This window comes from Aethalodelphis obliquidens, unplaced genomic scaffold (genome assembly GCF_003676395.1).
Source record: "Aethalodelphis obliquidens isolate GAN/ISIS:26980383/991018 unplaced genomic scaffold, ASM367639v1 scaffold43, whole genome shotgun sequence".
Classification (NCBI taxonomy): Eukaryota; Metazoa; Chordata; class Mammalia; order Artiodactyla; family Delphinidae; genus Aethalodelphis; species Aethalodelphis obliquidens.
In genome coordinates, this window is record NW_020837987.1 from 5629622 (window position 1) to 5657383 (window position 27762).

Here is a 27762-nt window from a genome sequence, read left to right on the forward strand (position 1 = left end):
CATCTGGTCTTGTGTGTGTGGTGGGATTGGCCCATTCCCTGAATGGGGAGGGGAGTGAGAGGATGTCTGCTGGGTTTTGGCCCAATTAAGACTATTTTAAGAGGACCCGTGATGAGGCCCAGAGACAGCAGGCACTTACTTCAACGGAAACTTTATTTTTATCGGGTACTAGGCTGGGCAGGCCCCAGCTCAGCCAAGCTTGGACAGCACCTGCAGTGCATCTGCCCGCCCTCTCTGGGCAGGTGTGCGCCAATCTGGCCCAGAGAGGCAGAGGGCTCCCTTGCCACCACCATCTCCATCAGGGCCCACCGAGGCCAGCGACTGGGCTGCAGGGAGTAGGCGGAAGTGGACCAGGCAGCAGGCAGTCCATATTTTGCAGCCAGGTGTCGAGTGCTGCCACAGGCTCTCCCCCAACCTGGCCCAGGCTCAGGATCCAGCAGCACGATCAGCTCCTCCAGCACTTCCAGCTCATCCAGGAGGCGAGACGGCGGCTGTGATTTCAGACTTGGCAGCTCTGGGAGACAAAGGGAGGGGTGAAGGGGAGGAAGCGCAAGCTTCCAGCCCACCTCCCCCCCTCCTTGGTGTATCCTCAACTAACCCCTGCCTAGGAGTGGAGGGAGAGTGGACCTCCTTCCCTGAGTCCCCTGCCTCTGAAGCCTCCAGGGAGCCTGGAGGGGACAAGTGCAAGGAGAATAGGGTGTGGGTGTTGAGGTCGTTGCAAACCAAGCCAGGATAGGGGTGTTGGACAGCTTTCCCCTGGTGGTGGCGACGGCGGTGCCTTTGCAGGGCGAGCAGGAGAATTTCTGCTGAGGTCATGAGCAGAACCAGCACCAGGGACAGGTCAAAACTCCAACTCGGCCAGGCCTGCTGAGGGACTTTGTGCTCAGATGTCCACAGGAGACTGGAAATCGCCGGTAAGCTGGGCTCCTGGGAACTAAGGACGCTCAGCTTTCCACGTGTCAGGGGGCAGGGCTCCTTGTTAGGGACCGGCTTCTGGAAATAAAGTGGGAAGCAATGCCCTACTCCTGCCTCCTCAGCACAAACTTCCCATCCTTAAATCCCTCAGTGGGACCACATCTCCGCCTGATCCTGCCCTCCCACCCCCCCACCCCAACTCCTTTAACCCCTGATACCATCAATACTGTGCCCCCATCCCTGTCCTCTTCAGTTAGGTTACACCCTCCCTTCCCTTGATACAGACGCCACCCATCCGACCCCAAGCCACGCTCCCCGCCCCCGCCCCACTCTGGCGGGCTGCACCTTGCCCAGGCTCTCCGGAGCCCAACCAGCACCTGTCTGCCGCGCCTCCGGGTCCCGCCGCGGCTCCCCAAGGAAGTGGGGGCCGTTGCTCCGCCGCCACAAGGGCTACATAGCTCCTCGCTGTTGGGGTTGCACTGCCCAGGAGGACACTCTTTGAAGGGGTGCGTTACGTGATTGCCCGCATCATCGGGCCCGCAGTTTCCCGAAAATTCAGTCTGGTGGGACACAGCGTCTCACGCGCAACCGCCAAACCTGCCTCCTCTGCGCTAGCTACGTGCTTTCCCCTTTGTCCTATCCCAGAAGTCCCCGCCCCTTGCACTGTACTCACCCAACCTATCAGCGGACGTGCCCATCTCTCTATCCCCCCCTCACCGCCCCCCCCGCACACTAGCCCTGCCAGTCTCCCAACCTTCTCTACATAGGCCCCGCCCCTTTCATTCCCCCGCCCGCCTCTTCCTCGCCTCTCGGTTCCCGCCTGTCTAACCGGCCACACCCCTTAACCATGACCGTCTTAACTCACACTGTCCCTTTCTTCGCAGGCTCAGCCCCCCATCCCCACTTTGTCTACGTACGGCCCACCGCCCCCACCCCGAAGCAAGCCTCACGGGCCATACCCCACAGACCTCGCCCCTTCCCCCTTCCCTATCACCCCTTAACTCCGCCTGAACATATGCAAACGCCCAGTCCCGGCTCCTTACCCGAGCAGGGGGCGGCCCGAAGCGCTGCAAGCAGCTGCCACAGCACAGGTCCTCAGGGTTCCGGTACTCCGGCTGCAGTGCTGAGAGGCCTTCCTCGGCGCCGCCTGGGCCAGGAGCAGCACGGCAGTCAGGAGGAGGCATAGGGGCCCCATCCTGGCGGAGCCTGCCTTCTGGGGGGCCATGACCACAGGACTTCCTGCCACAGCACCTCTGCCGCACTTGCCAGGAAACCGGGGCAGAAGAAGGAAGCAGTGGATGTGGGGGCATAGGATCCCCAGTCCCCTTTGGAAGCCAGGAATCTACTCTCCAGCCCCAGACCAGCTCCTGGCCCGTTATCAGAGCAGCCACAAGGCCTCAAGATGGCTACAGCGAGGACTCTGGAGCCGGACTGCGTGGATTTATATCCCACCTCTGCCATCTTGCCCTCTCTTTTCCCATCTGTAAAATGGTATAATAGTACCTGTCTTAGAAGGTTATTGTGGAGAAGTAAAACCATTACTGGAAGTAAAGCATTTAGAACACCTGGCACCTGGCACAGTGTAAGCTTAAGTATTAGGTACTACCTATTCCCATCTCAGGGCAGTGGGCATGGAGGACCCAGCCATCACCCACTGGAGACTCCCACCCAACTCCCAGCAATCTTACCTTAGCTCCTAACCCCAATCTCCTCCAGACTGGGAATCCTCTGACCTGCCACAACCAAGCATCTCCCCCTTGAGAATCCTCTGATGGACGTGCTGAAGTTTCAGCACAAAGGCAGCCCCACCCAACCAGTCCCACTTGGGGGTTTCTAGGACCCTGGGCATGCTGCTTTCCCACCTGTTGTTGTAAGTTTCTTGGCTGAGGTTGTGGCCAGAGCCCAGCCCTACTTCCCCTTTTCATCAGCAGATGTGGGGGTGGAAGGAAACCAGCCCACAGCCAGGCTCAAGCTAACAACGAAGCTCTAAACCCTCAATATAGAACTTTATTAGGGGCGGGGCGATAGAAGGTCCCTGTGTTGAAGGTATTACATCATGGAGACCCGGAGCATGGAAAAGATGGCACTAGGGAGTTAAGGGGGCTTTGAGGAGGGGTCCTGGCCAGGAACATATGTGCCTGCCAGGGGTGGAGGGCAAGGTCAGCATCTCAGAAATGGCCATGCCGGTGGTCTGGGGACCGTCGTCGATTTCTTTCTCGGGGACGGTGGCCAGTATGGGACCTTGGGGGTGACCTGGGGACAGGAGAGAGGAGGATCAGAGCCATGGGGATGGTGTGCAGATCCCCCAGTTCTGCCTCTCTGCTCTGGGATAAGGCATGGCACTTGATGAAGTAAGTAGAGTTCCTGGGGGTGGCCTCAGGATAGGTGCACAGGGGCTGACCTCAGGATTAGAGATCCAGGATGGACTTGGGTTTGGGGTTCAGGCTGGTTTGGGGGTTGGGACTTAGGTGCTCGTCTTCAGATGGGGCTCAGGGCTAGTTTTAGGGCACAAAAGGCTTGAGACACTTATTGGGGCACAGGATCAGATTCATTTCAGGATACAGGGGCCTTGGGATACGAGAAGTCTTGGCAGGCTGGTCCTGAGGTACCTGCGCCTGGGTCCCCGCCCATAGAGCTGCCGCCGGAGGTTGCGGGAGATAGGTCGCAGGTGCATGAAGTTGCAGAAACCACCCCGGGTACATTCCCTGGGTAAAGCATGGATGGACGGATGAGGCCATTGTCACTGACAGCCCCCTCAACTCATACACAGAAGCCTGGGACTCCAAGTGCCCATCCCACCCCTGCACTACCATACCCCATCTCATACTGCCGACAGCACGACTCCCGGAAGTCAGTGACGGGAGACAGCTCGGCATGCACAGCCTGCCCGTTGAACCAGCGGTTATTGAGTTCAGCGACTGCCCGCTCTGCATCCTCCTCGCGCCGAAACTGAGGGAAAGTCGGTCAGGGTCAGCAATCAAACTCAGAAATCAGGGGATTAGCTAGCAGCTCAGGGTCTGGACTGGATTTAGTGAAGGACCTCAAGCTGTGAGGCTTCAGCGGTGGCCGTTAGGCATTGAAATGCCTCCACCTCTAGGCTCTAATGGGGAGACAGCAGGCACCTTGACATAAACATTGCCCACGAGGTGATCCCCCAGGTTGTCGCACACATTCATCTCTTCAATCTCCCCGTACTTCTCCTGCAGTTCCGTGAACACTTCCTGTGGAAGACCACGAGGAACTCAGCTGCGCTGCTGGCCCACAGGAAACTGAACCCACCCCTGCCAACCCTCACCTCGAAGAAGTTATCATAGTGTTCTTGCACCTCCACGTCGCTCACGTGACCTGGTGGAGGGGGGCAGGGTGGAATCAGGGCGTGGCCTGCTGGGACCTGTCCGCCCTGCCCCCAAGACAGGTCCCTCACTCACAGTGCGATCCGTCTGCGGTTTGGGCGGTGTTCTGTGGATTCCGGTACAGGTTGAGCAGCACTATGGTCTGAACAGAATTTAAAGGGGGCGGGGCCTGAGCTCAGAAGGCGGGACTATATGCAGAGGGATTGGGTATGAAGGTTGGGTGTGAGACCTTGCACCAGAGAAAAAGCATAAGCATCTTGAGTGCAACAGCAACGCCTGTCCCTCAGAAAACCAGAAGAGGGGATACCTAGCAGTGAGGGACAGCCCAGGGGTGTGGTCTTTACGTACGGGGGCGTGGCCAAGTTCCTGGGAGAAGGGCCTGAAGGTTGGGAGAGGAACCTGCAGAGCTCCGACAAGAAAAACGCCGGGCGGTAGGGTGGGCCCTAGAAATCCGGAAAAGGCAGGACCTCGTGATGGTGGACAACAGAAAGGGAATGGACAGGAAGTTAACCCCCCAGGCTCCGTGCCGGGTCTCACCTGGCTGAAAGTCGGTTTGTTGTGAAGCCGGGAGCACCGGTCCCCGTGCCGGCAGGCCCCGATCTTAAAGTAAAAAGAGCAGTTAACCCTGGAAGAGGTGCAGAGACAGAGGTGAACCGAGGGCCGGGGAGCCGGACACCCCAGAAACACCGCCCCACGCCGCCCAGCCACCAGGGAACCAAGTGCCTCGTCCTCGGGCTCCCGAGGGGCCACTCCCTGCGCCCGTTCTCACTTGTCCTTCTCAGTCCCGAATATCGAAGCTAAATATTCGGCCATTTTTACCCGAACCCTCCAACTATGTCTGCTATTACGTCACTTCCGTTGCTTAAGGGCATTGGGAAATGTAGTTCTTCGCGGCCTCCGGACACTCAGAAACTCCCTAGTGCGCTTGCGTGACGGAGGCTCTCACCCTCCCCGCGGACTCACCCACTGGAGTTTCCTGAAAGCGCATGCGTGCAGCGTTGCCTGACCAAAAAGACTACAAGGTCCAGAGACGCTTGCGGCATCTCGCGCAAAAGTCCGTAGTTGAAAGTGGCAAAGGGGTCCAAACAGGAGGAAGTAAGACTCCACTGGTGAGTTAGGGGTCGTCTCCGTACCCCAATAAACATAAAGAGCGTCTCAACCCAGTCAGCTTGCTGGTGGGGGCGGGGGTACCCTTCTTTCAGAAAACCCACCCTTCAATTTCTCTCCCTTTTGTCGTAATAGGGGCGTGGTTGTTTGTGATCCTTGCATCTGTCACTTAGGGTCAGGGCTTGGGTCTTGCCCTGAAGACCCTCGGAAGACCCGGCCCCAGCGCAACTATGAACTTGGAGCGGGTGTCCAACGAGGAGAAGTTGAACCTGTGCCGGAAGTACTACCTGGGTAAGGGCTGATATCTTAGGGTCCCCGGAGAAGAGAGGGGACGGGACTAGAGCGCCTGGGGGCCTGGATTCTTGGGTCTAGAGGATGAAGTGGCTGGGGACGCCGACTCCTGGGTCCCAAGAGAGGAAGGGCCTGGGTCCTGAGGAAGGAGGAGACTGGGGCCTCAATTTCTGGGTCCCAAGAGAGGAGGGGAGTTGGGGGCCTGGTCTCCTGGTCCTGCCAAAAAGATGGTTGAGGACTCAGATTCCTGGATCCCGGGGAGGAGTCAGGATTCTTGAATCCCTGATAGCAGAGATCTCCATTTGAATTTGGGTATGGGAGAGGACCTTCCAAATTGGTCAGCTACGTGGGTGTTGGGAGGATCCTCATTGCCTTAAGTCCCAGTTTATTTTCTTCTCTTTAGGTGGGTTTGCTTTCCTGCCTTTTCTCTGGTTGGTCAACATCTTCTGGTTCTTCCGAGAGGCCTTCCTTGTCCCGGCATACACAGAACAGAGCCAAATCAAAGGCTGTGAGTCCAGGGCACAGATGAAGGGAGGCCATCGGGTGTGGGGAGGGGGTCTCTGGGAGCCTTGGTGGGAAGGGACAATGGAGGTTCCAGAATTCTGGGACTCTGTGGAAGAGAAGAGAGGGCCGGTCTCGGGGAGACCAGAGAGCAGGTGGTGGCCAACCTTTCCCCTCCTGTTCCCTCTTACAGATGTCTGGCGCTCAGCTGTGGGCTTCCTCTTCTGGGTGATTGTACTCACCACTTGGATCACTATCTTCCAGATCTACCGGCCACGTTGGGGCGCCCTTGGGGACTACCTCTCCTTCACCATACCCCTGGGTACCCCCTGACAACTTCTGCACAGGCCTGAGGACCAGGATGGGCTCCTCTTCTCCAAGCCCACTCTCAAGCCCCTAAGACTTGTTCCTATCTCCTGTGTTCTCTGCTGACATCCCCTAATAAAGGACCCTAATTCTCAATATTGACTTCCTGGGATCTTTTGGAGGTTGAAACTTAAAATGATTATTAATATTCAGAAACATTTATTGATTGCTTACTTTGTGCTAGGCTTAGTGCTTCATACATGATGCGCATTAGTTCACTGTATACTACTCATAACCCTTCAAAAATAGGAACTTTCTTGCTTGGGAACCCTATTGTACAGATCTGGAACCAAGGAAGGAATAATACTTCCATTACTAGGGACTGTCATCCTGTACAGGTAGTATGTGAATTTGAAAACATTACTTCGCCCTCATTATTCTTATCGGAAGTGTGGATCACAATGCTACCCCCTAGAATTTATCTATGCCAAGGCACATGTGGTAAATGGAAGTTCCTCATTTTCTGAAGGAGATTGTCTGCAGCAATAGACATGTATTCAAGAGATTTATTAGAGGAGGTTTCCTTGATCCTCCTATTTAAAATTTCAGTCCCCACCTTGGCACCCCCTGTGGAGCCCTACATCAAGGACACCCTACATCAAGGACACAGGACAAAAACTCTGGAATTAACCGAGCCCCCATAGCAACTGTTGCCATGGCCTCTCCTAATCTAAACCGGACAGCCCCCCACCCCGACTCCATATTAGGTAAAATATTCACCATGTAGTAACCTTGTAGCTTCCTGACCAATCACCTAATGCCATCCTGCTCGCAGGATTTTTCTTTGTCTTGAGGCTATAAAAGTTGGCTGCCAGCCCACACGGGGGGTTGACTTTCCCTGGCTACCAGGAAGTTGGCCCGCTGTTCTTGCAGCGACCCTTCTCTTTAATAAACTCTATCTTCCTTACATTCTGCCTTGTGCCTGGAAATTCTTTTCCAACCCGCGCTCGAGCCACCACACTCCCTATGTCTCTTTCAGGCTATATCCTTTCTCCTCTTACATTTCATTTAAAATATTCTACTTGTTTATTGTTCGTCTTCCATCCTCTAAAATATAAGCTCATTAGGGCAAGGATTTTTGTCCATTTTGTTCACTGCGGTGTCCCCAGTACCTAGAGTACCTGGCTCAGGTACTTAATATTTGCTAAGTGAACGAGGCTGCACGTTAAAAGAGTTTAACAGGTAGCTGGCACCTAGTGAGTGCTTAGTTAAGAGGGAACCCAGCCTAGCCCCAGAATTGTTTTCCTCTTAGGGACCAAGAGAGACTCCCACGGTTAAATAACTCCTGTTAAATAGCCAAATTTGTGTTACTCAAATCTTCTAATACTATAAGTGCCAAGCAGCCTCGCGACGCTCTGATCCTTGGTCTCCCACCGTGCCTCGCGCGGCGCAGGCGCCCTTACTTCGGCTGAGTCTCGGGAGCTAGAACTACACCTCCCAGGAAGCGCCCTGGGATATTGTTGGTTTGTTTCCGGAAACCTGGACCACCCCCACCCCAGAAAGGTGGGACTTAGAGCTGGGAACCGACAGCGGCAGCTGTGAATTGGCCAGGGTACGAGATTGACGGTTGCATTGACTAATGGAAACAAGGGACTGCCGAAGGGCCCGCCCACAGAAGGTGAACTGGCGGAGGTAGCGGCTTCCGCGGCCGTCGCGGCCGGACACTGCTCAGGGCGGAGGACTGCCCACACACGAAGCTTACCTTTGACTTCTCCCCGTCTGCCTCTGGCCTTGACTTGTGACCGTAGGCTCTTTTGGGCTTCTCTGACCCAGCTAGCCAGACCCCAGACCCCAACCATGTTCCCGGTGAAGGTGAAAGTGGAGAAATCAGGTGAGGACCCCGAGGTCGGGGGCCTGTAGGGGAGCATCGGACTGATCAGGGTGTGGGAGTCCCTATAGACAGCATTATCGCGATAAGGCGGACTACGCGACTTCTCCCCGCAGCCCATCTGACTATCGCTGTCAGGCATCGAGCGATTCCTGCCACCTTGATACCCTCCCGGTGTGTGTTCAGGATAGCTTTGAGGTTGAATGGTGGTGACTCAGGCAGTGGTGTGGTGCGGTAAGACATGGGGATCCCGAGCCGTGTGACTCAAAGAAGGACTCTTTTCTCCGTTTCCCCATTTCTCGCAGTGGTCATGAGTCCAGCATTTGCTGAGCATCTGAAGTACGGGAAAGCTTTTAATCCTCGTAGTCACTGTATCCCAATAATCCTAGGACGTGGGAAATGTGGTAGATGGGGAAACTGAATCTGAGAGAGAGGAGGTCATTTTGGGTTGGGGCCAAGCTTGATGGGAACCCAGGACTGGCACGTTAAGGGTGGTGGGAGAGGCGTGGAATCCAGACAACAAAATAATACTAAAATGACGTGAGATGTTAAATGCTATAAGTGGTAATAAAACGAAACAGGAGAAGGTAGGGAGATCAGGAGTGAGGCCAGGTGAGGGAGAGAGCGATGAGGATAAGTGAGGGAACAGCAAATCTGACAAAGGAAATAGCTTTGAAACAGCGGAGAGGTGAAAGCCTTGTCCGGAGTGTTCAAGGGCCAGCACGGAGGCCAGTGTGGCTGGAGCAGAGCGAGTGATGTAGAAAGTGTGAGGAGATGAGAGCAAAGGTGGGGGGTGGGCAGGTCTTTGGCTTTTGCTCTGAGGGAAATGGGGAGCCAAGGGAGGGTTTTGAACCAAGGAGGGAGTTTTACAAGACGGCCCCCCAGATGCCAAAAAATGCCCCAAAAATCGTGGGTGGAAAAGTGAAGGGGGCCTGACCACAACACAATAATGGTGAGGAAGGAGTAGGCAGGGTCATGGAGGCCTGTGAACACCAGGCTGAAACACTCAGACTCTGCCCCAGGGGGGCACTGCAGAGTCGTGGAGGGTTCTAAGCAGGGAAGGATCAGGGTCAGGTTTGGGTTTAGGAAGATTCCCCTGGCCACCTTGTGGAGGGTTCATTAGAAGGGGAGACTGAGGATGGGAGCCCAGGGGGAGGGAGGGAAAGGACCCAGGTGGGCAGACTAGGGAGGGGGGAGAGACACTCAGGGGATCAAGTGGACAGGCCAGGGGGGGGGCGGGGGAGGGAGAGAAGTGACCTTGTTGAGGCCCAGGGAGGGATGGGGTGACAGTGTGGATAAACCTGAGAAGGGGGTCCAGGAAAAGGGATAAGTTTAGAGAGACACTGAGGCCAGTGTGGGACCCAGTAGGTAGCAGGAGCCTGGGGGATATCAAAGGGAAAGTGTCCAGGGTCAGGAGAGAAACAAGGACTAGGGAAAGAGAGGTGGGCGTGATCCATACCTTGGCTCCTAACCAAGGCTCTTTGCTAGAATCTCAGCTGCCCCCAGCCCTGCATCCCCACCCTGTCTCTCCTCTGAGTCATGTCTCCTGGTCTCTTCAGGAAGTCTCAGGGCTGGCAAAGCATGTCCCCAAGTGTCCTTCCAGGCTCTGAGTGCTGGGTCAGAGCTCCTACTAGTTGGAAGAGAAGAGTGAACACCCCACAAGAGTAAGAGGGGAATATTTATAACATCATCACCTACTTATGTTCCGTGATGAAGAGAGGCAAACACACAGGCTGACAGGGCCAGGCAGGGGCTGTGGCATGCAGGAAGGTGGGCCCAGATCTCATTTCCTGGGGGAAAAAAAAGCCAAAAATGGGTATTTGAGATGAAATCTCCCAATTATTAAATGTAGTCATCTTATTCAGATTTAACTCAGATTTAAAATAACACAACTACCTCAGCCAAACAGAGCACATCTGGCGGCTGGATTCTGCACCCAGTTTGAGTCCGTGCCTTATAACTTCAGCTGTGGAGCCAGATGACCTGGGTGCAAATCCTCAGCCTTGCGATTTCCTAGCTGTGTGACTTTGGGCAAGTAGCCTAACATCTCTGTGCCTCAGTTTCATCATTTTTAAAATGGGGATAAACATCATATTTACCTGCCAGGGTTATTGTGAAAACTCAGTGGGTTAATATGTGTGATGTGCTTGGAACAGTGCTTGGCACATAATAAGCACTCTATATATGTTACTCGTTATTATTGCATCCTGCTAAGAGATTCATATACAACATAGGTTTGTTTAAACCTCAAAACAGTCCTAGCAGGTAGATACCATTCGGAGACCCATTTTCGAGATGAGGAAACAGGCTCAGTGAGGTAAGGTGATTCACCTTAGGTCACACATGAGCATGTGGGTCAGCCCTGGAAGCCAGAGCTCTTGCTCATCATTTCAATAGTCTCTGCCCACTGTACCCTCCCAGCATGCCTGGGCCTGACCGAAGGATTGGATACACATGCCCTTCCCCGGCCCAGTGGCTGCCCACCTGCCGTGGGCCTGGGAAGTGACTCCTCGGTACCCTCTTCCCCAGAGTTGGAGATGGCAAAGGCCCGGAACCAACTGGATGCTGTCCTGCAGTGTCTGCTGGAGAAGAGTCACATGGACAGGTTGGGACCTGGCCCAGCATGGGGTCATAGGGAGTCGGGGGCCCTGGGTGGGACCCCAGAGGCTGGCTTAGGGAGGAAGGGGCCCAATGGATGAGGCCACTGGGTGCCTTCCCACCCTGGGCCCTTGGAACCCTGAGCCTACAGTTCTCCTCTGCTACCAGGGAGCGTCTGGATGAGGAAGCTGGGAAGACCCCCTCAGACACCCACAACAAGTAAGTTTTATTGATGGGATCTGTGTTTGAGGGTTTGTGGTAGATAACTTCTTTCCTCATCCAAGCCCTGACCACCCTGCCCCATGCTTTCTCCACCACACTCCTAACCACTCTCCATGTACAAAGGCCCTGGGGCAGCAGAAGCTTAGGTCCCCTGATGATGCCACCTCGGGCCCCGGTGTGGGGGGAACACAAGGCCTAAGGAGTTGGTGGCGTCTATATGAGCTTGATCACAGTACCCCAAGGGTGCCCTTTGAGGGGTTTTGAGCAGGCATTTGTTCAAGGGTAAGCCTGCTGACGCCCTGTCTCTCCCCACAGGGATTGCTCCATCACGGCCAGCGGCAAACGGTAAGGTGGCAGGGGCCCCAGCCAGCTGATGAGAGGTCCTCAGTCCCCACCCCGGTCCTGAAATTCTCCCTCCCCACACAGGCCATCTGCCCGATTCCCCCATCAGCGGAGGAAGAAGAGGAGGGAGATGGATGAGGGGCTGGCCGAGGGAGGGCCACAGCGATCCAGTGAGTAGTCGGTGGCCCTGGAGGGCAGGCAGTGATGGCGGTCTACGTGACGATATTCATACCCCTCCCACTCTCACCACCCTAGACTCGTACGTGATCAAGCTGTTTGACCGGAGCGTGGACTTGGCTCAGTTCAGTGAGAACACACCGCTGTACCCGATCTGCCGAGCCTGGATGCGCAACAGCCCCACAGTGCGCGAGCGTGAACACTCACCCAGTTCACCGCTGCCCCCACTGCCTGAGGATGAGGAGGTGGGATGGGTGGTGGGCCCCCGCCCAGCAGCCAGGGAGGGCAGTGGGTAGACAGTCGCAAGGTACCTTCCCCCCAAGCTAATGGGATAGACAAGCATAGGTCTCTGTGTCTCTCGGGTAACTCCTGGATCCGGTGAGGTACACAGATAGGAACCTTTAGGCCAGGGGAACGGTTGGAGTGCCCCAGAGCAGACAGACGTGGCTATCCGGTCTGGGAGGGAGAGGGGACAGGGTTCCTCTGGGCAAATAGATGTGACCTCCAAGATCAGGGGTTCCCAAGAGCTGGGGGACTGGGCAGGGGTTCTTAGTGCAAACAGGTGTAGCCACCTGGCCTAGGGGAGCAGATGGGGACCCCTTGGGCTGGGAATGGAAGTCTCCATAGATAGAGGTCTGTGTGCTGGGCAGGAGTAATTGAGGAGATCCCTGGGTTGGATAGGAGAAAACAGGGATCATTGGAGCAGACAGACATGACTCCTAAGTACAGGTCCCTGGTGAGACCCTCATGTCTTTTGTCACTGGGAAAGGAAGGAGGTGTGAAATGTGTGCCCCTGGCCCTCTTCTCTGACTCTCTTGGGCTTGGTGTGGGGTCCTGTATCCTCAGGGTTCAGAGGTCACCAACAGCAAGAGTCGTGATGTGTATAAGCTGCCTCCACCCACAGCTCCCGGACCACCCGGAGATGCCTGTAGATCCCGAATTCCATCCCCACTGCAGCCTGAGACCCAGGGTACCCCTGATGATGAGGTGGGTGTGCAAGGCCAGCCTGGGGCAATGGGGCAGGAGTTGTGGGGCTCGGGCGTGGCCACCCAGCCTGGCCTCTCTGTCCATGCAGCCCTCTGAGCCTGAGCCCTCACCCTCCACACTCATCTACCGAAACATGCAGCGCTGGAAACGCATCCGCCAGAGGTGAGCATCCCCCAAATGCTTGTTCCCTGTGGCCTGTGCTCCAACTGCTGAGTCCTCCCTCTGCCTTCCCCCCACCCCAACTGCAGGTGGAAGGAGGCATCCCATCGGAACCAGCTTCGTTACTCAGAAAGCATGAAGATCCTACGGGAGATGTACGAGCGACAGTGATGTTCCCCTCTCCCCACCCCCACCCCAATAAACATTCCCCTCCTCCACACTGGCCTCCGCTTTCTCCAGCCCATCCTTCCCGGATCAGACATAAAGAAGTTGGCACAGTTCTAGCACATTTATTGGGGGAGTGAGGAGACGGGGCATCAGGGAATTTGAGGCGAGAGAAAGATTGTGGGGAATCAAAGAAAGTGGCTGCTTGGTTGGGTCTTGGAGAATAAGGGGAGGGGTGTGGAAGGTGGATATGTGGTTGGAGACTTGGGGGTCAAGACAGTGACTGGGGGGTTCTGGTTAGAGCTGGGCGTAGGGGCCTAGGACATCCGTGCAGAGTCTGAGGAGATGGGATGGGTATCTGTACAGTGTGAGGTTGAGGGTCCTGGTTGGCCTAGAATAGGTGTACAAGGGTGGGGGTCAGAAAAGGGGTTCAAGAGTCTGGGGGTGGCTGGCTGAGGTTTCAAGTTAGAAGATGGGTTGGGGGGAGAGAGTGAGGAGAAGTGGAGTATCTGGTTGGAATGAGGGGAAGGACCCAGAGTCTTGGGGACCAGGCCAGGAAGGTCCAGGGTGGGAGGTCTGTGCAGAGTCTGGGACATTTGAGGGGAAGCAGGGGCTTATGCTTGACTAGCCTAGGCCTACCTAGGGTGGGGGCAGGTCTGTCTACACCATAATCTTGGGTGGGGGGGGGGACTGAAACGGGGTGTGGAGATGTTTTCCTAGAGAAGTCAGAAGGAAATAGGGAGTTTGGAGTGGGGTTCTATGCCAAGCGGGGTCAGTGGGGATGGGAGACTGTAGGCTGAGAGCCTGTGCTTGTAGGGTCTGGAAGCCAGAGAGGTGTTGGGAGGTTTGAAAACAGGAGAGTGTGTGAGAGAGGGAGTGTCAGCGGAAAGGTCTAGGTTATCAAGGCTGAGTCTAGGTTGGAAGGTTCAAGGCAGATCCCAGATTGGGTGGGCGGGTAGTCTTGGCGCGCTCGGGATATCTGGCTAGGCGGAGTCAGGTCGGCTTTAAAAGTGCGGTGGAGGGGCCTCAGGCGGCTCCCAGGGTTCAAGCGTGCCCTGGCTCCTACTTGCCGGCAGCCGCTGGCGGCGACGGCAGTGGAGCCTGGGCCGGAGCAGGTGCGGCCTGGATGGAAAGGACGCCCTCAGGGGACAGCGCGGACGTCACGGCCGCAGGGTCCACGCCAGGCGGCAAGCGGTAGCGGCGGTGAAACTCGCGCGCGATGTATCCGTGCTCATCCTGGAGGGAAAGAGGCTTGAGGGGCTCGGCCCATTCCCTGTAGATGCCCCGCCCCTCCGGTCTGCGGATCCCGCGTACTTGTTCTGGCCCCGCCCCCGCCAGCGGGCTCACCGGGCGCTCCTCGTGGCGCGCGTGCACCTCCACGTGGTCGCCAACCACCTTGACGGCGATTTCCTCCGGTGAGAAGTGCTTCACATCCAGCAGCACCGAGAAATGCCCGGGGTCAGTCGATACCTGTGCACAGCCCGATAGTCATTGGGCGGGGCGAGGCTCCGGGGACCAGAAAGGCCCCTCCCCTTGGTTCTCCGTTGGTTCCGGTGCTGCAGCTGTTCCTGGCCTCTGGAACTGGGGCGTCCCCTTTCCTACACGTAGCCACCGAGGACCTCTTCGCCCAGAATAACTGAGATCATCCCTCCCCTTGTGGCCACTGGGATTCCCCTCTCATCCAGAGTGATGAGGCCCCCTTACCCTGCAAGGTCAGGGACCTCCGTCCTCACGGGGTAAGGCCTGCCCTCCCCCCCAGTGTCAGCAACGCCGTAGTCAGCGTGTCCTTCTGAACACTGCTCAGCCCCCTTCCCCTCAGAGCCCCAGGGGCCCTTACTGCGCCACCCCCGCCAGAAATCGTCAAGATGCCTCCTCCCACAGTCTCCCCTTTCTACCCTCCCACTCGAGTCACGGGATTGCTTGAGCCCTCAGTAGTTACCAGTACTCCTCCCCCACTTCTGAGTGGCCAGACCCCCCTTTCTCAAGTCACAGGACCCTCCCTCCCCTCTACCTCTCCAGGAGACATACAGTCACCACAGTCTCCAAACTCTCTTCCTCAGGAATAACAAAATATTCCCTCCCCTCGGAAGGCACTGGTAACCCCACGCCCTTCAGAATGACTGGGCTCCCCCTTTTTCCCAGATTCCCTGGGTCCCCAGCCTCCTTCAGAATCACCAAGACTTCCCTCAGAGTGACCGCCCCCACCCAATTACTGACCCAGCCCTTACACTCCCTCTCGAAGCTGAGACCCTCCTCAGACTGACGGGGACCTCCTACCCCTTTCAGTAACCTGAACTCCGAGAATCCATACTCAGGGAACTCCGGAAGCCCCTCTGAGGGGCCGGACTCTCTGGCCCGCTCAAAGTCAAGGGACATTCCTTCACCCCCCGCAGGGTGACCGGGGACCCCAGCCTTGGAAGTAGACGGGTTACCGCCCCTCCCCCAGGCCTGGCACCTGGGCGGTAGGCAGCGCCACGCTGGGTGCGCGCAAGTAGTAGGGGGCCAGCGCGGCGGGGCAGAGCGCAGCCAGCTCGGCCTCCAGCAGCCCCTCGCCGAAGCGCTGGTCGAAGAGGCGCCCGGGTGCCGAAAGCCCGGGCAACGGGGCCGAGGCGCGGCGCAACCAAGACGGCTGCACAGGCACCGGGATCTCCATCGTGCTCCGCCGCCGCCCTAGGCTTCGCAGTGCCCCAGCGGGTGCCGCCGCTGCTTTATAGTACGCTCTGTGTCCGCCCCTCGGCGGGCCGCCCGGGGACGTTGGGACTGCGGCCAGAGCCGGCCATTAATAGAGCCTTATTTAGACAGCCCAAGAATGACTTGGCCATTTATTAAGCGCCTGCTGAATGCCAGGGAGGTATCATTCCCCAATTTTCCGAAAGGAAAACTAAAGCTGAGGAGGCGGAGCCTTGCCAGAGTGGGGTGCAAGCGTGGCGTTTGGGATCCACGGCCTGAGAAACCCACCAAAGAATTCCCAGTCCCTTTAATCCACCCCCGCCCCAAAGGCGCTCTGAGGATGACGCAGATGGCGGTCTTAGGAGCAGATTCCTGGGTACAGGGAATGCGGTAGCTGGGCCAGGCTGTCAGGAGGACACAGAACAGACCCTATTCCCATCTCAGCAGGGCCCTGGTCCCAGCCTAAGCCGGGCCTAATTCTGTGCGTCTGACTCAGCCTCGGGTGCACAGGACAGCGGGGTCTGCCAGGTGAGCAGCGGCCAGGGGGCGCGGGCAAGAACAGTCCAGGCTGGCCCCCCTAGGGCAGCGCGCCGGGGCCCAAAATAGCTCATTTTGATCCAGCCACCTCGGCCAGGAGCCCAGGCCTGGCATCTGGCGCAACCAGCTGCTCCTGGAGCAAGACGGAAGTGCTTAGATGACGGGGTGGGACTGGTAGGCTGCTGGACTGATGGAGGGACGGCGGTTAGAGAGGGCATAGACGCCCTTATTGCCCCTGCAACGGGAAAAGCCGTAGTTAGACTGAAATCTGGATGAGATTTACGCAGCAAGAGGGGGAGTGGCCAGAATACACGAGTACAGGAAAGCAAGAGTGCATTGGAACCCCTCCTAACCGCGAGCCCAGTCTCAGCTCCTTTCAATTGGTCCACGGACTTGCCAATTACTGCAGCTCGCTACGGTTCTCCAATTAAACATGCTCTCTCATTCACGTTACAGCCAACCAATTGTGAGACACCTCCCTTTGGCCACCGTCCAATTACTTTTATTTTCCTATCATTCGTCGCCTTGGAGGCCGCTCTCTTCCCGCGCCTGCAGTCCCAGAGAGGGGCGGGGCTGATAGGGCATTGCTAAGCGACAAAGATGCGCTCCGAGTGAGTCCGGTGACCGAGCAGAGCAGGCGGAATCGGTGAGGTAGCTGCGGGATGGACCGCAGGTGAGACCGATCCCTCTTCCGGGGATCACAAGGGGCCTGGGGAGGACCAAGGGTGAGAGCAACGCAGCCTAGGATCAGGTTTTCTAGGGTGCGGAGTCTCTCGTTCTCAACGGCACTGGAACTACAACTCCCAAGATGCTCCACAGCCTTAAGCGGCTCCCGCCTTGGACTTCACCGTCTCGGGGGTTCCATAGCGTCTTACGTTCCGCTAAGTGGCCCCGAGGGCTTTTTTTTTTTTTTCCCTCTAACCTCGCAATTCTCAGGGGCATCTTGGGAATTAAGATTCTTAATTTTGAATTTGTCCCCAGACTCCCATGGGTGTTATTTTTGACCTTTCTTGCTTAGGCGGAGCCCAGTGACTATAGGGACTGTAATCCATCTACCCCTTTCTCCTCAGAGTGTCCCAAGGACTTATGGGAAATGTACAGTGATAAGGTTTAGCCCTTAACGTGAGCTCCACTTCAGAATCACCTGGGACACTGCGAAGAAGATGTATGGAGATGCCCAGCCCCCTTCCTGATATTCTGATTCTTTTGGTCTGCGGTGAGGATTACGCATCTGTAGTTTTAAAAGATTCCTCCTAGACTGGATCCACGGTTAAGAACCAACAATCAGCAGTTCCTGGGTTCTTCTCTTTTGAGACTGCTCCAAGGGCTGGTGGGAATCGTGCGTCCAGTATCTTTATCTTGAGTGTGCAGTGGTGCTTCAAGGGAATTATAGTCCATCTTTTCCAGGAATCCATGGGAATCATAGTGTGGTTCTGCCCTCTTACCGTTCTCCCATCCACCCCACCCACATACAGCCTCCCAGCAGGGCTGCAGTGACCTTGCTCTGCCTGCCAACCCCCCTCTCCCCTTGCAGCTTGCCAGTTTTCTCCACCCAAGACAGTACTTTGGGGGACGGCCCCCTGGGTCGAAGCCACTTCTGACCTGGCACCCCAAGGTGAGGACACCCAACAGAGAGTGCTGTGTTCCAGCCCAGTAGCAAGGGAGTGACGACTAGAGGGAAGGAAGACATGATGAGAGATGGGGGTGAGAGATCAAAAGACAGTCCCTCCTCTTTTCCCTATGGCCCTACCCTTATCCTGTCCTCTACCACCTAAATCCCTCATCACAGCCCCAATCACTTTGAGTTGTTGCAATCGTGGGATGTTTCCTCCCCTCCGGACTGAGACTTCGTATGTGTCTTCGTTACCCTACAGGGATAACCCCTCAGCCTCACTTTTTCTTCTCCTCGTTTCCCCTATCTTAGACCCTGAGCTCATCCAGGTCCCAGAGATCCAGGCTCCCAGAGGCTCCCAGGGCTCTGGCCACAGGTCCCAAATCCCCTGAGCTGTTTGAGGAGTCCTGGCCATCCAGCTCAGGGACCTCTTCCCCACCCAGCACCACTGAGGGACAGATGAGAGCCTCTCCACCACTCACCGTGACTGACAGCGGGGACTCTGTGGTGGCCAAGTAAGTAGCAGTAGCCCTGGGGGAAAGGAAGGGTTTGGATCAGTGGGAGGGGGCAGACATCCCATAATATCACAGCCAGATCTGCACTTTTAGGACCACACTTCATGCATGTTAGCAAGCGATCTGGAGCGAGGTTCAAATCCAAGCTTTGTCACCAACTCTGTATATGATCCTGGCCTCAGTTTCCTCCTCTGTAAATTGGAGATATTAATAGCGTGTATGCTCTAGGGCTGTTTTAAATTTTCAATGAGTTACTGTCCGTGCAGCATCTATAACAATGCCTGTCACATAGTGAGCACTTGGATTTGTAGGATCCAAGTTCAGCTGCTATAACATAGAGTCCCAAATTAATTGTGGCTTAAACAAGAGAGTACTTATTTCTTCCTCACCTAATAGTCCAGACAGAAACAACCAGGCCTGATATGGCAGCCCCTAATTGAGGTCTCAGAGACACAGTTTCCTTCTGTCTTGTCGCTCTCACTTCCCTAGGCTGTTACCCTTTCCTTCATGGCCCATAATGGCTCCCAGCCACATCCACTTTCCAGAATCACATCTCCTCGTACCTGTTGGTCAAGAACAGAGTTACATGGCCATAAAGCTACAAGGGCACCTGGTAAATGTATTTATAGAAGAGTGGCTATGTGCCCCGGATTATATCATCTTATATAATACTGCATTACTGGGGGACTTCCCTGGCGGTCCAGTGGTTAAGACTCCGCACTCCCAATGCAGGGGCCACAGGTTCAATCCCTGGTTGGGGAACTAAGATCCCACATGCCGCACAGCATGGCAAACAAAACAAAACAAAACAAAACAAAATTGCATTACTCTATAAGAAAGGAGAACTGCTGTCGAGGGACAACCCCCAAGTGCTGCTATGGAGTTAGGTAAACATTGGCTATTGTGATTATTATTGTTATTTTTAAATATTAGGCTCTCCTCATCCCACCCACCTTGCAATTCTCTGATGCTCACAGGTACATAAACCGGTTCCGACAGGCTCAGCCCACAAGCCGAGAGGAACGCGAGTCTGCAGGCCCAACCCCAGCTGACTTTTGGTGGCTGTGGCCTGAATCACCAGACCCCAGCAGTCAGCTTGCAGCAGGTACCTGCTTCAGTCTCATCTACTCCTGGCCTATAACCTCTCCTGAGCGATACCCCCAGCAGCCACTCCTCCTGGCCCCCCCTAAATCAACTGGAGCTTCTCAACAGGAGCCAATGAACCAGAAGGAAGACGCAACACAGCAGTCCCGACTCGTGCCAAGGTGGCCAGCGCATCACAGACTATGGCCCCCCTTCAGGAAATAAAGCAGGTGACATCCCCATCCACTCCTTCCCCTACATGCCTGAACTGGCAGTACCCGCCCTGGGATAGAATTAGAGTCAACCCCCAATTCAAGGAAGTGTAAACAAAAAAGGAAGGTCTTGCTGGCTAATGCAATCAAGAAATCCAAAGGTAGCTGCTTTCAGGCATAGCTGAATCCAGGTGTTTGCACCATATTGGGAGGAACTTGACTCTCATGGCTCTCTGTTCCTCTTTGTTTGGCTCAACCTCAGGTAGGTTTTCCCCTCAAAATAGCTAAGATGGCCCCGTTAACTCTAGGCTTCTAATTTACTTGATCACTCCAGTGGAAAGAGAAGGCTTTTCCAATAGCTCCATCCTAAACCCCAGGGCTTACTCTCATTCGCTCATCTTTGAGCCAATCACTGTGAACCAGAGGACAGAACGTTATGACTAGCCAGGCCTGATCAGGAAGGCAGGGTCAACCCTTCTATAACAATGACTGCACTGAGGGATACGGATCCACAGAGGAAAACCTGGTCTCTCTTTCCTGAGGAGGAAGAGCAGATTCTAAGCCAGCATGTGAGGGCACCAGGTGGAATGTAGACCTGCATCCAGGCCCTCTGTCCCGAGCCCCTTTCCCAGTAGCCTTTGGGATGGGGACTGGCCTCTGACCCCTGTCACCTCACAGAGCCTCAACACGTGGAACTCATCCCTGCTGGACTTGGAGACACTGAGCCTGCAAAGCAGAGCTGCCAGGCTGCTCAAACGCAGGTGCCTCCCCCACCCCCATCACCCTCCCCACTCCTACCCCTCCAGGCTCGGGCCACTGCCTCTGAGACCCCCGTTGCCTCACTTATGCCTCTCCCTACAGCAAGGCCTCCATCTCTTCCTCCTCCTCCCTCAGCCCCAGCAATGCCGGCATCTCCTCATTCCCCGTCAGCTCTGATGGCCTCTCTCCCTTCTCCATGACCTTCACTCATGACTCCAGCAAGGGCTCTGAACCCAAGGCACGAGGTAGGTTCTGGGAGGCAAGGATGAGGGCAGTCTGGGTGCAAATCCCAGCCTTTCGACTTACCAGCTCTGTGACCTTGGACCTCTCTGGGCCTTGTTTCCCCAGCTGTAAAACAGGGGAAATAATTGTACTCCTCTGCTATGGGTGTTGTGAGGATTAAATGAGTTGGTGAATACATGGAAAACCTAGCACGGCTCTGTTAACAGTAGCCATCAGGAGTATGCGTGTTCTCTCTCTGCATCCTGTCTGCAGTTCTGAACACGAAGCCCCAAAATCAGAAGGCTTTTTGCAAATTTGGCACCACAGCTGATTTGCCAGCAAAATTTGATGTAAACAATATGAAGAATATTCATATATCTATTTTATTTTATTGAGGTATAATCGATTTACAATATTATATTAGTTTCAGGTGTACAACATAGTAATTCAAAATTTTTACAGATTATACTCCATTTAAGGTTATTATAAAATATTGGCTATATTCCCTGTGCTCCACAATATTTCTTTGTAGCTTTTTATTTTATACATAGTAGTTTGTACCTCTTAGGCCCTGTCCCTATCCTGCCCCTCCTCTGCTTCCCTCTCCCCACTGGTAACCACTAGTTTGTTCCCTATATCTGTGAGTCAGTTTCTGTTTTGTTCTATTCATTCGTTTATTTTATTTTTTCAATTCTACATATAAGTGATAACATATGGTATTCACCTTTCACTGTCTGACTTATTTAACTAAGCATAATACCTTCCAGGTCCATCCATGTTGTTGCAAATGGTAGAATTTCATTCTTTTTAATGGATGAGTAGGATTCCATTGTATATATACACCACATCTTCTTTATCCATTTGTCTGTTGATGGACACTTACTTAGGTTGCTTCCATATGTTGGCTATTGTAAATAATGCTGCTATGAACATTGGGGTGCATGTATCTTTTTGAATTACTGTTTTCATTTTCTTCAGATACAGACCCAGGAGTAGAATTGCTGGATCATATGGTAGTTCTATTTTTAGTTTTTTGAGGAACCGTCGTATTGTTTTCCACAGTGGCTGCACCAGTTTACATTCCCATAAACAGTGTACAGGGGTTCCCTTTTCTCCACATCTTCACCAACATTTGTTATTTGTGGACTTTTCAATGATAGCCATTCTGACAGGTATGAGGTGATATCTCATTGTGATTTTGATTTCCATTTCTCTGATGAGTAGCATTGTTGAGCATCTTTGAATGTGCCTGTTGGCCTTCTGTATGTCTTCTTTGGAAAAATGTCTATTCTGGTCTTCTGCCCATCTTTTAATCAGGTTGTTTGTTTTTTGATGTTGAGTTGTATAAGCTGTTAATATATTTTGGTCATTAATCCCTTATCAGTCATACTGTTTGCAAATATTTTCTCCCATTCAGTAGGTTGTCTTTTTGTTTTGTTGATGGTTTCCTTTGCTGTACAAAAGCTTTTAAGTTTAATTAGGTCCCATTCATTTATTTTTGCTTTTGTTTCCTTTGCGTTAGGAAACAGATCTACAAAAATATTGCTATGATTTGTGTCAAAGAGTGTTCTATGCCTGTGTTTTCTTGTAGGAGTTTTATGGCTTCAGGTCTTACATTTAGGTCTTTAATCCATTTTGAGTTTCTTTTTGTATGAAGTGGGAGAATATATTCTAATCTCATTCTTTTACATGTAGCTGTCCAGTTTTCCCAGCACCACTTATTGAAGAAACTGTCTTTTCCCCATTGTATATTCTTGCTTCCTTTGTTGTAGATTAATTGACCATAAGTGTGTGGGTTTATTTCTGGGCTCTCTGTTCTATTCCATTGATCTACTTGTCTGTTTTTGTGCCAGTACTGTTCCGTTTTGATTACTGTAGCTTTGTAGTATAGTCTGAAGCCAGGGAGTAAATATTCATTCTTCTTTCTATGGATATATAACATTGAACCATATGAAATTTTTGTCTGTAAGTGAAAAATGGTTGAATAATGGCAATTTCATATTGTTCAACTAAATACCAATGTGTTTGAGTCTGGTGTACTGACCCAGACCCCTGTCAACACTGTACATACCATGTAACTTTGCTAAAACATGCAAACTGTTGAACTTGCAAATTTCTGCCCCCAAGATTTCAGAGATTGGATTAAGGACCTGGGTTACTGTTACGGTCATCGTTGTTACCGTTACTCTGTGCCCAGGTCCTGGGATGCAGTGGTGCACAGGACAGATGCTTTCCATGTTTCACAGGACTCCCATGAGTGGGAACAGGCAAGCAGAGAGAACAGAGTGGTGTTTGTGCATGTTGTGTGATCCTGCCCAAGCACTCCCCTGTCTGATTCTTTGCTCCTTCTCTTCTTATTCACTTCTCCTCCTTGAGCCTCAGTTTCCTCATCTGTAAAATGGGGATAAAACTACTACCTACCTCATGAGTTGTTTTGCAGATTAAATGTATTCATTATTTCACATAACAAACATTGAATATCTGTTGTGTATGAAGACTGTGAGCAGGATTGGGGATTCCTTAGTGAACCAACCATACATGGTCCCACCTTCATGGTCCTCACAGGATAGTGAGTGTGGGGTAGAGAATAGCTACATAACTCCACAAACAAATGTGAAATATAAGCAGAAATGAGGGCCATGCAGGAGAGAACTGCGATGCTGGGATGTCAGAGAAGGCCTTCCTGGAAGAGGTGCTATCTAAGTGGAGACCTGAATGATGCAGGTGGGGACAATAGCCCTCTAGCCTGTACAAAGGACCTGAGGTCGGAGGGAACACGATGCAGACAATGAACTAGGAAAGGCAAGAGCCAGGAGTAAGAGTAGTGTGGGATAAGGTGGAAGAGATTGGCAGGGGTCGGATTCCATGGGCTATGTAGGCATGTGAGGCATTTGGTCATAATCTACCGGGGAGCCACGGGAGAGTTCTGAGCAAGGAGGGCACGGGATCTTTATCGCTCCCTATGGCTGCTATCAACAACTAGTGAGAGACAGACTCTGGTAGTTTGGGTTGGGCCAGAGCCTGAGGAGCAGAGTAGAGGGGAGTGGCCAGGTCTGGAAGTAGAATCACAGTATATAGAAGGGAGAGAAGAAGAGGTCCCACATGATGCACCCCCCCCCTTCTCGGTGCAGCATTAGTAGGTGGGGCTTCCGAGAGATAATGGTAGCCATGCTAATCATAACTGACAAAATGATGCTCTGGGTGATAGGGAATGGTGTCTCTTTGCCCCACAGGACTGAGGACAGCCAGTGGCCCTGCCTTTAGTCACAGCTGTATTCCCAGCACAGGGCTGGGCACTGGGATGGAACACAATAAACAGTTCATTTTGCATTTATGCCACAAATACTGACACTAGGTCCTGTTCTTGACACTGAGGATATGATAATGGCCAGATAGACAAAAATTGCTGCCCTTGTGTAGCTGGCATTGTGGAGGGAGAGGTGAACAATAAATAAGCAGAGAAGTATGATATTTAGTAGTTAGAAGGTAATAAGTGCTAAGGAGAAAAATGAAACAGGAAAGAGGATGGAGAGTGGTAGGGCCGGGGTTGTTGCAGTTTTGAATAGGGTAGCCAGGGAAGGCTTCACTAAGAAGGTGGTACCTGGGAAAATATTGGAAAGACTTGGAGTGAACCCTGTGGTTACATGAACGAAGAGCCTTCCAGGCAGAGGAAACCACAAATGCAAAGACTTTTGCTTTTTACCAGGAGAGAGGTGCAGCCCGGGGAAGATTCTAACCCAGGAGCACCCTGATCTGACTCAGGTGTTCACAGGCTCCCTCTGGCTTCGGGTGGGGACAGTTTGGGAGGATAGGAAGAAGGGAAACCAGGGAGGAAGTTGCTCTGAGGTTGGCGGGTGAGGGAAGGAAAGTGGGGAGAAGTGGGCAGATTCTGGAGGATCCGCCTTGGTCACTGCTATAACCACCACGTCCAGAACAGTGCCTGGCAAATAGTAAGAGCTCAATAAATATTTGTTGATGAATGAAGAATTGAATACGACAGGTTGAGAAGCCCATGAGAGCTCTCTTCTCTGATTCTGCCCCTTTCCCCACTTCCCAATCTGCAGGGGAGTTGGGACATTATCTGGAGAGCCTGTCTGAATAACCTTCTGGTACAGTCGAAGGGTGTGTGCTAGGCTGTCCTTGCTCATCCCCCCAGGCCCTGCCTTACCCCTCTTCCCTCTACTTACTCCACAGCAACCCCAGCACCTGCCCCCATCCCTACTCCAACCCCAGTCTCCTCCCGGGCACCCCTGCGGCAAGAGGATGACATTCTGTACCAGTGGCGGCAGCGGCGGAAGCTTGAACAGGCTCGAGGAAGCCAGGGTGATGGAACCTGGGTGCTGCCCCAGACCCCTGCCCTCACCCCTACGGTGAGATGGGGGAGGGAGGAGACTGAGGGGGCTGGAGCAGGGATCCTATGGGAAGTTGGAGGAAGGGGGAGGCTGAGGGGATCTGAGGACCCTCTACCCTTTCTCTCCCTCTCAGGTCCCTATCCCCATCTGTCTACAGACCTCTCCTGCCCCTGCGGAGACCCTTGGTTCCCTGGGAACCCAGCCTAACTGCATCCCACTTTGGGGCAGTGTGGCTCCACCTGGTCCCCGGGAAGCCTTCCACTTGGAGAGGCCTCCTATTCCCCCAGGGTTCTCTCCACATATCTTTTGGGGCCACAGCCCCCATGGATTCTTCTGGGCCCCGCAGCCCGGTCCCTGGGTATCTCTTGGGGCCATCCCTCCCACGGCCGCGGCCTCCACCCCAGCGCCCCCAGCCTCCACTCCTGCGCCTCCAGCCTCAACCACTGCGCCGTCTGCCTCCACTCCCGCGCCCCCTGCCGCCCCCCAGGGCCCGCCCACCCCTGCTCCATGCAGCCCAGCCGAGCTCGAGAGGCAGAGCTCCAAGCCTCGAAGAAGCAGAGCCCAGCGCCGGGAGTCTGCTGGGCGAATCACGGAAGCGGACGAGGGCCCTGGCGCGCAGCTCAGAGGCGCGCTGGGCCAAGTAGTGGCGGCTCGGCTGTTTCCGGACAGCCTGGAGGACACGCCCCCTCGCCAAGAGGGCCAGCCTCCACCCGAGGCTGAATCTCAGAAAGTCAAGGCCACACGCCCTCAAACCGAGACTCGGTCCTCTCGTTCAGAGGTCACGGCCCCTCCATCTGAATCACGGTGTCCCCAGACAGAGACCCCGCAGGATTGGTCTAAGGCCGAGTCTCGGAACGCCAAGGCCATGCTCCCCCTAGTGGGATCGGTGCCTAGGAAGGACAAAGACACTTTCTTGGCTGACGTCGGGTGTAAGCCGCCCAAGGTCCGGCCTCATCCAGCCGAGGAGGCGGCCACTTGTGTTGAGGCCCCGCCCCGTCCGTTCAAGGAGGGGGCTCTTGAAGTTGTGGTCACGCCCTCATCCGCTGATGGCCACGCCCCCTCAGAGGACGTCCTCTCCCAGGCTGCCAGACTTCTGCAGGCTGCGGAAGGTGAGCAGAGGCGCACAGATGCTCGTGGCTGCCCGGATCTGGATGGCAGTCCAGCACGCTACGAGTCCGGCCCCCTGAATCTCGCTCTTTTTCCCCCAGACTCCGACGGCAGCGAGTTCCAGGACGACCCTATACTGCAGGTGCTAAGGGTTCAAAGGGCGGAGCTGCGGCGGCAGAAAAGGTGACCATGCCAGGATTTAAGACACCCGGCCCCTGAATCCTCTGAGACTCCCGTTTGGTACTCACTTCTCCTGAGCCCCTTTCCCAGAACATACACAGCCCCAGACCCCAATCCTGAGCAAAACTTCAGCCTCTACTCCCCTGTCCTTTTTCCAGGAAAGTAGATGCCCAGATATCCCGCCTGCTGGGCCACACTGAAGACCCAGGGTCTTGGTCTCCTCCAGCCAGGTCGCCTCCCGGGTCCCCAAGGATGCGGCTGAGGAGGGAAGGAGACTATCTTGAGGCCAGACGACTTTGAATTGTACAGATTCTATTTTTCCTAATACATTTTTTTTTTTCAGGTTACTGGTTGTCTCTGAGAAAGAAGTTGTTTTGGAAAGTCCAAGGGTCATGCTAATTTAGGGAAGTAGCTCCCATGCCCCGCCTCCCCCCACACACACCCTAGCTCTGCCCTGCCCCACCTCACCCTAGTTTCTGACCACTGAAGCAAAGTCTCTTCTGGTTTCATCCTCTATGAGGGCAGGAGAGGGGTTCCGGGCAAGACTGGGACTCACCTTATCTGACCTTCAACTCAGGAGTGGATCCTCTTGTCTCAGATGAGACCAAAGGAACTGTCCTCTGGGTATGAAGGTTGTAGAGTCTTCAGAGTGTTGGACAATGGTCAGGCCTCAGTCCACATCCTGCTTGACCCAGCAGCAGCATTTGGTGCTCTGATCCCCACCCCCTCCTTGAAGCACTTCTTTTCCTGGCTTCCAGAACCCCAGCCCTCTCCTCACCTCTCTGGTTGTACCTCCTCATTGTGCCTCACACCTGTCACTTTAGTGTGTCCCAGGGCCCTGGCCTTGACTTTTCTATCTACAGTCAATCCCAGGTGCTCTCATCTGGCATCATGGGCTCTAAACCCCATCTCTTTTCTGATAGTCCACAAATTTCTATCTTCAGCCTAGAACCTCAGGTTCTTGTACCCTGCTACTTGCTCATCATCCACACAAAAAGGTCTAAGAGATGTCTCAAACTCCACAGATCTTAATCTTCCCCCTAAACCTGCTCCTCCCTGGCTCTCAGCTCCATCCTTCTACTTGCTCAGTCAGAAGCCTCACAGCTGTCATTGACTCCTCTCGTTCCCTCACACCCACAGTCAGTTGACCAGCAAGTTCTATCATCTCTACCTTTAAAATCTCTCCAGAATTTAACCCTGCCTTTCTCCCCATTCCACTGCCCCACCCCAGTCTAGGCTATCGTCACCTGTCCGGACTATTGTGAAAAACCTATTGTTTTATCTGTGACTACTTTGACACATTTCCCATCAAAAAAGTAGAGTCTATGTCCCTTCTTGAAACTGGGTTGAACTTTGTGACTGCCTCCACAAATAAAATGCAGAGGAAGTGATATTACTTTAACTTTCTAAATTGGATTGGAAAAGATGATATAATTTCCACCTGTTTTTCTCCCAGTCTCTCTTCTCTCTCCATCTCCCCCCGTCCCCCTCCTTTTGGAGCC

The 27762-nt window shown here is 54.0% G+C and overlaps 6 protein-coding genes across 13 annotated transcripts; 3 read left to right on the plus strand and 3 right to left on the minus strand.

Moving 5' to 3' along the window:
• Positions 1 to 135: 135 nt before the first annotated feature.
• IGFLR1 (IGF like family receptor 1) lies at positions 136 to 2248 on the minus strand. Its single transcript, XM_027079040.1, has 4 exons — positions 1959 to 2248; positions 1293 to 1475; positions 599 to 993; positions 136 to 514 (listed from the first exon to the last, which is right to left on the minus strand). Exons 1-4 carry the CDS (start codon positions 2223 to 2225, stop codon positions 469 to 471), a joined length of 891 nt encoding a protein of 296 aa, XP_026934841.1. The 5' UTR covers positions 2226 to 2248; the 3' UTR covers positions 136 to 468.
• On the minus strand, positions 2210 to 5205 carry U2AF1L4 (U2 small nuclear RNA auxiliary factor 1 like 4). 4 transcript variants are annotated; one of them, XM_027079055.1, is made up of 8 exons: positions 5038 to 5205; positions 4806 to 4893; positions 4344 to 4410; positions 4211 to 4260; positions 4038 to 4136; positions 3731 to 3864; positions 3525 to 3620; positions 2903 to 3168 (listed from the first exon to the last, which is right to left on the minus strand). In XM_027079055.1, the coding sequence occupies exons 1-8, from the start codon at positions 5079 to 5081 to the stop codon at positions 3084 to 3086; spliced, it is 663 nt and encodes a 220-aa protein (XP_026934856.1). In that variant the 5' UTR covers positions 5082 to 5205; the 3' UTR covers positions 2903 to 3083. The 4 variants fall into 4 exon arrangements, with proteins under 4 accessions (XP_026934859.1, XP_026934856.1, XP_026934858.1 ...); XM_027079058.1 differs by lacking the exons at positions 2903 to 3168; positions 3525 to 3620 and adding an exon at positions 2210 to 2396 and having other exon boundaries at positions 5038 to 5163; XM_027079057.1 differs by lacking the exon at positions 4038 to 4136 and having other exon boundaries at positions 5038 to 5163.
• Positions 5206 to 5236: 31 nt separating this feature from the next.
• On the plus strand, positions 5237 to 6629 carry PSENEN (presenilin enhancer, gamma-secretase subunit). Of its 3 annotated transcripts, none has more exons than XM_027079078.1 (4): positions 5237 to 5377; positions 5511 to 5666; positions 6070 to 6174; positions 6361 to 6629. In XM_027079078.1, exons 2-4 carry the CDS (start codon positions 5606 to 5608, stop codon positions 6498 to 6500), a joined length of 306 nt encoding a protein of 101 aa, XP_026934879.1. In that variant the 5' UTR covers positions 5237 to 5377; positions 5511 to 5605; the 3' UTR covers positions 6501 to 6629. The 3 variants fall into 3 exon arrangements, with proteins under 3 accessions (XP_026934879.1, XP_026934878.1, XP_026934877.1); XM_027079077.1 differs by having other exon boundaries at positions 5279 to 5377; positions 5549 to 5666; positions 6432 to 6629; XM_027079076.1 differs by having other exon boundaries at positions 5295 to 5377; positions 5549 to 5666.
• Positions 6630 to 8125: 1496 nt separating this feature from the next.
• On the plus strand, positions 8126 to 13066 carry LIN37 (lin-37 DREAM MuvB core complex component). Of its 2 annotated transcripts, XM_027079051.1 has the most exons (9): positions 8126 to 8364; positions 10891 to 10966; positions 11128 to 11178; positions 11497 to 11526; positions 11608 to 11693; positions 11779 to 11945; positions 12547 to 12687; positions 12776 to 12849; positions 12936 to 13066. In XM_027079051.1, the coding sequence occupies exons 1-9, from the start codon at positions 8331 to 8333 to the stop codon at positions 13015 to 13017; spliced, it is 741 nt and encodes a 246-aa protein (XP_026934852.1). In that variant the 5' UTR covers positions 8126 to 8330; the 3' UTR covers positions 13018 to 13066. The 2 variants fall into 2 exon arrangements, with proteins under 2 accessions (XP_026934852.1, XP_026934853.1); XM_027079052.1 differs by lacking the exons at positions 11128 to 11178; positions 11497 to 11526 and having other exon boundaries at positions 8170 to 8364; positions 12936 to 13064.
• Positions 13067 to 13120: 54 nt separating this feature from the next.
• HSPB6 (heat shock protein family B (small) member 6) lies at positions 13121 to 15789 on the minus strand. 2 transcript variants are annotated; one of them, XM_027079075.1, is made up of 3 exons: positions 15467 to 15789; positions 14359 to 14481; positions 13121 to 14247 (listed from the first exon to the last, which is right to left on the minus strand). In XM_027079075.1, exons 1-3 carry the CDS (start codon positions 15662 to 15664, stop codon positions 14074 to 14076), a joined length of 495 nt encoding a protein of 164 aa, XP_026934876.1. In that variant the 5' UTR covers positions 15665 to 15789; the 3' UTR covers positions 13121 to 14073. The 2 variants fall into 2 exon arrangements, with proteins under 2 accessions (XP_026934876.1, XP_026934875.1); XM_027079074.1 differs by having other exon boundaries at positions 14326 to 14481.
• A 620-nt stretch (positions 15790 to 16409) lies between these two features.
• On the plus strand, positions 16410 to 26607 carry PROSER3 (proline and serine rich 3). Its single transcript, XM_027079098.1, is given in 12 exon segments — positions 16410 to 16891; positions 17753 to 17814; positions 17817 to 17833; positions 18143 to 18345; positions 19323 to 19450; positions 19558 to 19658; positions 20319 to 20401; positions 20502 to 20644; positions 24816 to 24991; positions 25107 to 26082; positions 26182 to 26263; positions 26419 to 26607. Coding segments are annotated over 12 exon segments (2124 nt in total). The 5' UTR covers positions 16410 to 16880; the 3' UTR covers positions 26561 to 26607.
• Positions 26608 to 27762: the final 1155 nt, after the last annotated feature.